This window comes from Oryzias melastigma, linkage group LG1 (assembly GCF_002922805.2).
Source record: "Oryzias melastigma strain HK-1 linkage group LG1, ASM292280v2, whole genome shotgun sequence".
NCBI lineage: Eukaryota > Metazoa > Chordata > Actinopteri > Beloniformes > Adrianichthyidae > Oryzias > Oryzias melastigma.
In genome coordinates this window covers 29,878,479-29,890,365 of record NC_050512.1, presented here as the reverse complement: position 1 = coordinate 29,890,365, position 11,887 = coordinate 29,878,479, and the positions used below count along the sequence as shown (strand labels likewise).

Genomic DNA, 11,887 nt, shown 5'->3' with positions numbered 1-11,887 from the left:
ATCCCTGCCCTATAGACCTCTTTCTCAGTAAGGAAAAACTCATAAAAAACCTTAATTTGGAAAAAAAAGACTGTTAAAGAAGAATTAGCTTATCTAACTCTACAACTACATATTTGGATAGTGTAGCAGATGGGCTTCATCCAGGTGGAACTGGGACAGCAGGGGCACGAGACAAGCCAGAGGCGAGGTCCACTGCTAAGGACAGGAGCACAGACGATCCACCTGGAATCTGAAATCCCTCCTGCTCCCCCGAAGGGGAGTGAGAAAGATGGACAACACATGAATCACACTGCACCAAACAGAGACATAAAGAACTAAATAAAAAATAAATAAATGAGCATTGAATGAGGACATATCTGTTTTGTGAAAAAAAACTGCTTCATTTCTATTAATTTTTTTAAAAACTTTTTGCCTAATTTTAAGTGTGTGGCAGTTTATTCCACTCAGTTACCGATTTGAAAGAAAATGCTGATTGGTCCAAATCAGTCCAGTAGACGTGGACCTCGTTGTTCTGCTCATTTTTTCTGATATCAATAGTAATCAAGGTTTTGAGAGGAGGATGAACCCTATTATGTATGATCTTAAACAACAGCCATAAATTTGCAATTTGGATCATGTTTTCAAAGCGGGACATCTGATGTTTGTTTGTTTTTTTGCAATAATGATGTTGAGATTTTTGTCAAGAATCTTAAGTGCTTGCTTATGGATACATTCCATACACTTAATGGTTGTCTTACGGTATTTGCTAGTGACCAACATGAAAAAAAGAGACATTATCATTGCGTCTCCTTGTTTTGTCAATGAGTTTCCTATTTTCTGACATTATATATATTTAATGTGTGACAGACTTTTTTTTTAATATAAATCTTGAAAGATAACATTAAATCCAAAATGATGCCATGGTATCTGAATTCCTTTACACTTTTAACAATTTCCCCCCTAACCTTTATTGGAGGGTATGTTTTTTGATTTTGTTTTATTAAGAAAAGCATTGTTAGTGATAGTACTCATGCAACTAATTAACAATTTTGTCCACTGCCACCCATAATTTGGCTGACACTTGTTCAGAGTCCTTCCATGTAGAGGACAGTGTCATCTGCGTACATCTAGATACCCACATCATCACACACAGATGGGAGGTCATTGGTAAATAATATGAAGAGAAGTGGCCCCAGGATGGAGCCTTGAGGTGTTCCCTTGGTTCAAGCTCTCAGTTCCATCATTTACACGAACAGTGTGAGAATGCCAACTAAGGAGTTCTCTCTCTATTCAATTATAAAAAGGTTTTTAGAAAGCGAGATGCCAAAATTAGAACATTTGCAGGAGATCAAACTTTCAAACTGTGATTGAAAATGTCTCACTTTGCTGAATTGAACCACCATGAAACCCCAGTTTGTGATCAATAAAAAGCAAATACATTTATTAGTCCAACAGAACCACTATTGATTAATTTTTGTTGCAAAAAAACAGTTATAACCTCAAAAATCCAAGATAATAAGTGAATGTTAACAGAATAACATGGCTAAATCATAGAACCATTTCAGCACTACATTTACAGTTGTGGTTTTATTATGGAAAATTTTCTGTTCCATCAATTCTGAATTTTTTTAAACCTTGGAATTTTCATTCAGAATTTTTAAAAATTTCTTTCTGAATTTTTTTTATGAACCATTAATTTTCGCTGGCCCAGAAATTCAGTGGAAACAATAGTTTTTTCTGTCTCACTGGAACAACTAGTCAATCTGAGCACATTAATAGCCAGCCAATCAAATGATAGCAGTAACATGACGTCAGTATCTGCTTCTATTGGAGAAGAAGATGGCAGACAGCCTGCCTGGTGGATCTCATTATCTTCTCATTAGCTGCTGTTACATGTGCAAAATGTCAATTTTTTTCCATCACATTTTTTCCATTAAAATCAAGGGTTAAAAAAAATTCATATGGAATGTTTAAAAAATTCTGAATGAAAATTCAAAGGTTTAAAGAGAGAAACTTCCATATTTTATCATCTTATAGCTTCTTGTAAGTATATTTTTTCACAGAAGCTTACAAGTTTTTTGAGACAAAATTGTTATCAAGCAAAAATTAGAATTCAGATTAAATTAACTTAAAATGTTCATTAATTGCTGCAGTAAAAACCTTTTCATCATAACGCAGATCCGCAAAAGTGACATTAGTTGTGTTGTATTCAGCTACAGCAGTGCCTCTGTTATCACACTGATTTCAACAAGGAGATGAAAGAACTTTTAGCTGCAACAGACAGATTTATGTCCATCCATTTTCTAAACCGCTTTGTCCCTTTCGGGGTAACGGGTTGCACAGGTTGCCCGCCTATTGCAGGGCTTCAATCACACATCCATACACACTCTCATCTATATCTAGGGACAATTTAGAGTAACCGATTGAAGCATGTTTTGGACGATGGGAGGAAGTCCCCGGAGAAAAGCCACGCATGCACGAGGAGAACATGCAAACTCCACACAGAAAGGCCCCCCGTGGGTGAATCTGTTTCAGGTCCTCCAGGTGGGACTTGAACCGGGGACAAGAACGCTAACAGCAATACAGATTTATGTCATTTTACAAATTCCTGAAACAGAAATTAATGTAATTTCTAAGCCAACCAAAGGTTGAGACCTTCAAGTCTTTTGTAATCTACTCGTTTTGTTCATTTTGGGTTCCTGAAATCAGATTATCTTCTAAATTGTAAAGCAATAATGTTGTTTTTTTATAACAAACTTTAAAAATTAGAGTCACTTTAAGTTTTTCAAACTTTAAAAGTAAACTGTCTTCACAGAAAAAGTTCTGGGTTCAGATGCACTGGCTGTGATGACAGGGAGGAGTGTGTGCACGTGTGTGTGTGTGCATGTGTGTGTGCATGTGTGCATGCGTTTGGGTCAGTGTGGTCCTCCAGCTGCTCCCTTTCACACTGCTCTCTGGTCTGAGGGCTCGGATGTTTTCTCTGAGGTAAGGAAACTGATTCTGTTTCATATTTGGTGTAAAAGTGAAGAGAAAGTTTCAATCTGATGACTTTATTTTTATTTTTAGCAAACTTGATTTCTTAAGCCTTGTTTATTGCTTTACTTCACACAGATCAATATCTGATCAAAAACGTACTGTTTTGTTTCTGAGATTTTAGTCAAAATTAAGTTAAATTGTTTAAAAACATTTATGGTTGATTTAGAACATCATTTGTCTTATAAAGTTTTATATTCTATAAACAGTGATGTGTGCTGCTTGTATGAAGAACAAAATTATCCAAAATCTTGAACTGTTGTGCCTAAAAACCCTTTTTGTTGATCAGTTCTTATTATTTTTTCACTTTTACAAGTTAATGTTTCCGATTTTTGCAGATAAATTATAAAACACTTCTTCTAAAGTGACATTTTTAGTCGTAAACGAGGTCATAGCATATGTTTGCGACATGTTTAAGTCGTTTAGAGTCCCAGGATCTTGATGGAATCTGCTTTTAGGGCACAGTGAGGGCTCCACATTACAGAGAGATCATGCCAGATGCAAACAACAAGTCTGACGATGCTTTGAAGACGGCAGAGCGAGCCCCTTCCGCTCTCGCTCGCTGCAAGGCCTTTTCGAGTGCACCTCAGCAGAATTAAATCACTTTGTCTCCACGTTTCTGTTGTCCATGGGAGGACAATGGAGCGGTCAGGGGGGTCCGTGTTCGGTGCCCACTGTCCTCTGCCTCAACACCCCACCGCTCTAACTGATGCATTGTCCGTCCACGTCTTGCCTCGTTAGAGCCGTTGGAGCCCGCCGAGCCCGCGGGCCGGAACAAATGCGACGTGTCATCTGCACTCAGGTCTGTTTGTGTCACAGCGTGTGCCTGCGTGAAGGAAGCGCGTTCAGAGTTCAAGAGTTTCAAACGGCTGCTATCAACCAGGACGGAGACTCCAGGATGAACCAGGACAACCGGAACACAGAAATATTCTGTTTGAAAAATTCTACTGAATGCTTCTTATTCAAATCAGGGGTCCCCAAACTTTTTCTCGTGAGGGCCAGACAGCTGGTGTGGGGTCGGGGTCATTTGTCGGCTAACAAAAGAAGTGTAAAAATTAGAGCTGGGTTAATAAAATCGATTTGAGCTTCACAGATCAATAATCGATTCATAAAAATATAAATCAATTTAGAACATAAAGCTAAAGTCAGCTAGCTTGATGCTAACGTTTAATGGAATTTCCCATAGGACGACTAATGCTAACGCTTGGTTGACATTTATTAATATTATTAACCTTTATTTAACCAGGGGTGGATCCCATTGAGATTTAAAACCTCTTTTTCAAGGGAGCCCTGGGGGCATAAACAAAAAATCCCCATAAAATAAATCCCCACAAACCCTTTGATGAAACAGGAAAAACCCTTAAGATGCTCCTCAGACTGATTTGTTAATCTCTGCAGGCAACTGTGACTTTATGAGTTTCCTCACAATCACCTGCAGGGATGATCCGGTCACTCTGATAATCAACACAGATCAATCCCAGACTCAACGTCGTGAGAGGAAGAACTTATCCGTTTGTACCTGGAGGCCTTGAGGGTGACGGCTGTGACTCCACAGAAACATTCTGCAGCTGTGCTCCAGGTAAATCTCAGCTGGCAACTGTGAGTCTGGAGCTCCTCACAGCACTAGCTGAGGTTCCCCTGAACACAGCATGACTACTTCCTGTAAATACGGACGCACTGGACATCTGATGCCTTCAAGAACCTGATTTTATAGTGTTCACTCTGCAGGGAGGAGCTTCTTCTTCCTCATTCTTCTAATTTCAGATCCATTTTGGATTCACATATTTCACAGAAATGTTTTTTTTTTTATTGGAACAATTTCTATTGATGTATGTATTTCAACATACAAGAGGCATGAGGTAGAGATTACATTTTTTTTTAATTAACTGCTTTAAACTTTATTCCTATTACTTATATATGTACTCATAACAAATCATAACAATTGATCCTTCTTTGTCTTAAATCTAGTTTTGTCCTTGAAAGTAAATGAAATATTTTAGAAGGCCTTTAGTATGGAGCTAAATTGGAGCCAATCTTCTTCTTCTTCTTTTCCTTTCGGCTTTTCCCTTCAGGGGTCGCCACAGCGAATCAGTTCCCTCCATCTAAGCCTGTCTTCAGCATCCTCCACTCTAACACCAGCCACCTTCATGTCTTCATTCACTGCATCCATAAACCTCCTCTTTGGTCTTCCTCTAGACCTCTTTCCTGCAGCTCTAGACTCAGCATCCTTCTACCAATATATTCACTGTCTCTCCTCTGAACATGTCCAAACCATCTCAGTCTGGCCTCTCTGACTTTATCTCCAAAACCTCTAACATGTGCTGTCCCTCTGATGTATTCATTCCTGATCCTATCCATCCTGGTCACTCCCAAAGAGAACCTCAGCATCTTCATCTCTGCTACCTCCAGCTCTGCTTCCTGTCTTTTGTTTTGGAGCCAATATTATTGAAAAAGAAACACCGGTGTTTGGCCAAAATAATGTAAAATGTCCAAAACTTTTAAAGTTTTCAAAATTTCATATATATTTTTTTTTGTTTCAAACCTTTTGTTCCCTTTTAACTCTTTTTTTTCCCGTTTTCGAATCTGAAAATTTCAGTTTTAAAACTTTTGGCCCGTTGTGGTATGTTGGGGCGGGGCTAACATGAAGGACCAATCAAAATGGATGAAGGTGGTAACTTTAGTCTCGATGCATTCACTGACTTTGAGAACTGTGATTTCGGAGTTTCAAAACTGAAATTTTCAAATTTTGGAAAAAAAGAAGTTTTTAGACTGAAAAAAGTTTGAAATTAAAATTTTGAGTTTTGAAGCCTAAAATATTGAACACCTGAAGCTGAAAATAATTCAGTTTATGTTAGGAAAGAAAAAGGTTTCTGACATTTAATTTTTTTTTTTCAATTTGTTTAAAATAATATTGGCCCCAATTTAGCTCCATACTGTCTTAGGTGGGTTTCCCTCTATGGCTGTGTGTAGTTAATGAATAGTGCTCAACCAAAGTGACCTAAATGTCATACTTGACAACATTTTACATGATTGAATATTAAATATAAAAATAATATAGATTAGAATCAAGAAATAAAACAAAAAAACATTGTTTCTGAAAATTTCATGGAAATAAATGAAAAAACAGCCAGTCAAGCTCTGACTTTTTTGTTGGAAGTCTTTGAAATGTCACTATTTTTGTGTATCTTTTCTTTTTTTTCTGATTAACAGAAAACATGTCAAACTTAATAATGTTCCTTGTTGTGCTCAAATTAATACTAAAGTCAAAGTTAACTTATGTTGTTCCAATAAAAAAACCTGCAACTTCAGGAAAGCATCTGTACCAAAACACTAACCATTCCTATGACAAAATATTGTTCTGAAGACATATTTAATTTCAATAAACTTCAGTTTTGTTGAAAAATGTGTTTATTAATGAGAGCATAAGCTCATTAAATACAGTTTTTTTGTCTTTTTACTGGTTCAGTGTAAGCCTCCCTTTTGGGTTTGTGGTTGTGTTTCATTTCACAAAAGAGGGAAAACGTTAAATACAACATTTGTGGTCAACAGCAGGTGTTCGGGTAGCGGCGTGTTGACAGAACAGCCTCTGGTGTTGATGATACTGCATCATGAACTGATGAGAAACCAATGAGAGGCCATCGGTTCCTGATGCACTGCCTTCAGCATTGAGAGACGCTCCACCAGAACAGAGAACGGAGACGCTCCGTCTAAACCGTGACATGTAAACTGATGTCTATCAGACGGATGAGGCCGATCTACAGCTGTGAGCTTTGAAATAACCACGATTCAGATATCTAATAGATGTTTCCGTTCTTCGTCGGTGAAAGCATTTATCAACCTGTGTCTTTGTGCTCTCTTTGCAGGTTGATTGTTTTGTGTTCTGTGAATAAAATGTGTTTGTTTTTCAGAATAAAATAAAATAAAATAAACACAAAAATGTCTCTGTTCGTAAAAATGAGAGAAGGGATGTAACTTTATCTCATTTGTATTTGCTCTGGTAAATTAGTTTTCACTTTTAGGAACAGAGTTTACTTCAATCTAGTTAATTTATGCATAAAAAAAATTATAATTTAATTTAATGTAGTTATTGCATAAAGGACAGATGATGTGATATAAATGTTCATTCAATTATTACTTTTCATCAAACAGCCCACATTTTATGCCTATAACTGCATTCATTTTAATTATAACAGTAAATTGTAATTAATTTATATTTTGTAGGGCCAAGAATTGATTTTAAAAAATCAACTAATTGATTGCAAACCCGTAAAAGATTTATTGCTATTAATCGCCATAATTTTGTTTTTTCGTCTCAGTATTTGCTGACAACTTATTACCTGTGAATAATCACAGTATGAAATCACACATGAAACTCTACATTTAGAATATTTATTTTAAATTACTGCTGTCAATCGATGTAAAAAAAAATCTGATTAATCGCACTTTTGTGTTATGTCATGATTAATCGCAATGTTTTACCAGGTAAGATTTACTTGTACAATATGGAACCGGAACATGGATCAAATAATCCACTTTATGTGAAAAGGTGATCTAAACCACAAATATAGCAAGAATAAAATATGAAAAACCGACTGAATATGTATCTTTTTGTAAGTGACCATGCGGTGAAAGCAGGATAAAACCTGATGAAATTCCACTTTTTTCAATTTTCTCTTGTAAACACGTTCATTTCTTTCCAGCATGTCCAGCATTAACCATAAAGCTGCTAAATGATTTATAGAACAAAGTTTGTAACATAACATGAAACCAGACTGTAAACGAGTTTATCTGTAAATGGTAAATGCCGTATACTTGTAAAGCGCTTTTCTACCTTCCTTGAGGCACAAAGGACTTTACAGTCACACACACATTCACACACACAGGCAAGGTGGGGTCAGTGTCTTGCCCAAGGACACTTGGGAGGGCAGGCAAAGCGGGAATCGAACCTGCAATATTTTGATCAGGAGCTGACTGCCCTACCGCTGCACCACAGTCAAAAATAAGATCAGATTTTTTTACATAATAGTTAGTGGGAAATTACATCTGTTTCTCAACCTGCCTCCAGTGGTCTGTTGATGAATTACAATTACGATTTCATTAAACTTGTGAATGGAAGGCGACAACTGACAGTTGTATTTCAATGGGTCATGTGACCACATGGCTTTTCCTTCTTCTCTGCACCAAAACTCCACCATCCCAAAAACTGGAAAATGAGAGGCAGCAACAAACCAAACTGAAACCAAACTAAAGGACCATTTAGAGGTAAGACGTTTTATTGGTTCTCATCTAATTAAAGATTAAATGAATGGTAATTGATTTGTAATTTGTTCTTTTACCCGACTAGTTAATTTTGTAAATAAACCAACCTCTAACAAAAGCCCAACATGGTGCATTCTTGTCGTTTTTGATGCCGGGAGGATTGAGTCTCCGATCACGAATTTAGTGAATGTGTGCTTCCTAAGAATCATGCAGTGTGACAGCTTTATTTAAAACTGTAAAAGAAAAAAAACAATGACAAAAATGTAAAATAAAATTGAAAGGCTTTAAGATGGTCAATATGACCTTTTCACTGTGACGTCAGACAAAATGGCGACTTCCGGTTTACGGGTCTAGGCAGGCAAAAGTCAATTTTATATAAATTATTGAAGGTAACCTTACCAACTGTGATGGAAGTATTAATTTTATAAATGTCCTACCAAACTGTATTGGTTTTCTTCTCTTGGACTGTTCACAAATCTAAATACAAATTTGAAAAATCCTTTCATATTGGATGTTTTATAGAAAATATCCTCCTTTCATTTGAGCAGACGTTATTCTAACTGGTTCTATTGTGGCTGATGTTATTTCCACGTATTTTTAGAGCAATCAAGCACAAAAGCTGATAAAGATTCAAGTTGGCCACATTTAATTCCTTCGGCAAGACGCACATCACTGCATTCCACGTACACATTTTAATGTCTTCCTCAGATGAATTTACTTGTTGTTCTACTAAATATTTTAGAGAATAATTGTAAATACAGGAATGGTTTGGTTCAGTGAAAATGTTAAGAGCAGATATCAAGACACGTATTTTCAGCTTTCAAAATGAGAGCGGCAAGTAAAAAAAGTTAATCTCTGAGTGAACGTATTTTTTAGCATTACTTCCAAATAGTCACTTTCATTTTGTGGCAATAGTTTCAATTAATTTGATCATTTTTTACCTTTATTGTCCAGAAGATCAGACACAAAAACAAAGAGGAGCGACGTTAGAACCATGATTATTCTTATTTACGTACAATTGCTCTAAACAGCGTTCAGCTGTCAGCTTTGCCGCTCTAAGCCCATAAACCAGAAGTCACGATACACTCTCGCCATTTTGTGTGATGTCATGTGAGGAAAGGGTCTATTGCATGAACAAGAGTTCTATGGCGATCATTAAAATGATCACAGCTTTGCAAATGTCCTGCAGCGATTAAATGAAAAGATTAAATATAGAGGAAAAAATGCCTTCCAGTGGACAAAGACGAGCTCATGTGCGATGAAAATGATCGAATTTCTGAGCTTCAAAGTTCATAGTACAAACACCAAGTACACAATAAATGAGCAGAGAAACTGTATAAAACACTCGCAACAACTTTACTATCAGAACATGAAAATACACTCAGTATTACTTATTCAAAAAACACTTTTTCACCTTCATGTGTCAACTGACCAAGTATATAGATCATTAAAAATGTAAAAGATCATTTCAAGTGAGATCAATCAAGTTCCTACCCCTGCTGGTTGTTTAACAGGTAGAAATGTTACCATGGAGCAGTCTGGAAATCAGTCGAAGTTTACAATGAAATTCAAAAGCACCTAATTATTTCCTTCTTACAGCTTCAGCAGGTATCAGGCTGAAGTTTTCCATGAGCGCCATGAGGATTTGATCCCGACTGCTGAATCAGTTCCCCTTTGAAGCGGCTGTGTCGTCGTTGTGGTTTATTTGCTTCATCTCGATCTGTGCAGCTTTATCCTCACTCTGCATGTGTCTGAAAAGAAAGTCACAAATGTGACAACAGTTTCATTTCTCACTGCAACAGAGAACAGTGTAGCTGGAAGGAAGAAGCATAAACTGGTAACTGTTTTCGAGAAGAAGATCGCGTGGGGCAAAGAAGAATACAGAAGACAAGGGGACAAACTTTGGGTTTGGATCTTGAGTCGTGAAAAGCGCTGGTCGGACGCTTCCTGTTGTCGTAAAACCTTTCCGCCAATCAATGGGTTACATTGTGTGATGACAGAAGCTCCGCCCTAACGAGTCCATTCCATGTTTCTATGGACCAGCGGGGGACCAGAAATTGTACCAGTCGCTCCAGCTTAATGGGTCCATTTTGTAATAAAACCCTTTAAAAGTCCAGTCCGGTCTGGACCGCTCAGTGGAAACATTAAGGCATTATGATGTCGGAATTTGATACCTGAATTTATTTCCAGCTATAAAAAAAGTCACTTGTGTTTTTGCTTCGATGATGATAAGTTATGTCCAAAGTGTGGACCGTGGACCATATCCGGTCCGTGTTCAAATTTCTACACTCGTTTCATAAAACAGCATTAATATATATATATATATATATATATATATATATATATATATTTGTGTGAATTCTTGATTGTGGTTGGTCGATTTCTGGTTTCATATTCATTATGAAGACCCCCTACCAAACGAGACATACTATCCACGGCAACCTAACTGGAAATGTATGGTGCAAAAAATGTTTAAATTGACAGTCATTTTGTTATAGAAGATATTTAGATGTATTTGTTCTACAGGAAGAACTTAATAGTATGTCATTGTAATAAAATAGTCATTAAATGGTTAAAAGAATGTCAGGCTGGTTCTCAAAGGTTTGGACACCCCTGATGTAAATGCAAAATTAAGGTATGTTTGGATTTGAAGTAGCTTGATGCATATTTGCATCAATAAATAGAAGTCTTTTAATAGTTTACAAAGCTGATCTAGCAATAATATTTTGTTGCTGAAAGCAGCAATTGGATGCAGATGTTCTGATGACGTTTTAACTGGTTGTGTCAGTTTCTTGTGTGTTCGTACCTTCCTTCCTCCACGTCTAAGATGTTTTCGGGTAGGTGGGCATTTAGAGTCTCTGGAAGCAGGAACACCAGGCTGCCGCTGAATATCCCGGTCCCGGCAAAGATGAGCGGCGGCAGAAGAAGCCAAGCGTCCTCCAGCAGCATAACCATGGGAGCCAGCGAGCTTCCAATCCGGCAGATACATGAGGTGTAGCCTATTCCACACTGTCTGTACAAGAAGAGATGGAGATGTTATGAGTGAAGATGGATTATGACAAGAAAGCCTCTTTCAGAAGATATTAACGTCTTCAGTGATAGAAAATCTACCAAGACAACCCAAGTCCAGTGTACTTTGATCAGAACAACAATGACTTCTATTAACAATTAAAACAATAAGTGTATTACTTCCTCTCTCTGGTGAAATAGAAAGTCCATCTGCATTGAGGTGTCACACCAAGGATCAGTAATAAAACATATTCATAATCACATACATGGAAATGAAGGTGGAGCTCTGTGATTGGCTGGTTTTTGTGACATATTTGTAAGACGGTGCCCTCCTCTATGGAGCTAAATTGAGGCCAGTATTTTTTGAAACCCAAATGAAACAAATTTAAAAAAATTATTGGTGTTTGGCCAGAAAAATGTAAAATGTCCAAAACTTTTTGCTATTCAAAAATAAAGGTGATTATCTTCAGCTTTAAATGTTCTGAGAATTTGGATAATTACGGTCAGAAAATGGTTGTATTGTCTGAACTGTCATAGTCTGAAGTTGTCCCAAGTCAGTGAATGCACCAGGACTGAAGTCGATTTTGATTGGTCCTTCGCGTTAGCT

The 11,887-nt window shown here is 37.1% G+C and overlaps 1 protein-coding gene across 1 annotated transcript in view; it reads right to left on the bottom strand.

Moving 5' to 3' along the window:
• Positions 1 to 9,608: 9,608 nt before the first annotated feature.
• The window catches only part of slc22a7a (solute carrier family 22 member 7a), a 10,949-nt gene continuing 8,670 nt past the window's right edge, over positions 9,609 to 11,887 (bottom strand). Inside the window, exons 9-10 of the mRNA XM_024289986.2 lie at positions 11,078 to 11,284; positions 9,609 to 10,022 (exon numbers count right to left, since the gene is read on the bottom strand). Coding sequence (XP_024145754.1) covers positions 9,935 to 10,022; positions 11,078 to 11,284 — 295 coding nt within the window. The 3' untranslated portion in view covers positions 9,609 to 9,934. The remainder of the gene's footprint in view (positions 10,023 to 11,077; positions 11,285 to 11,887) is intronic.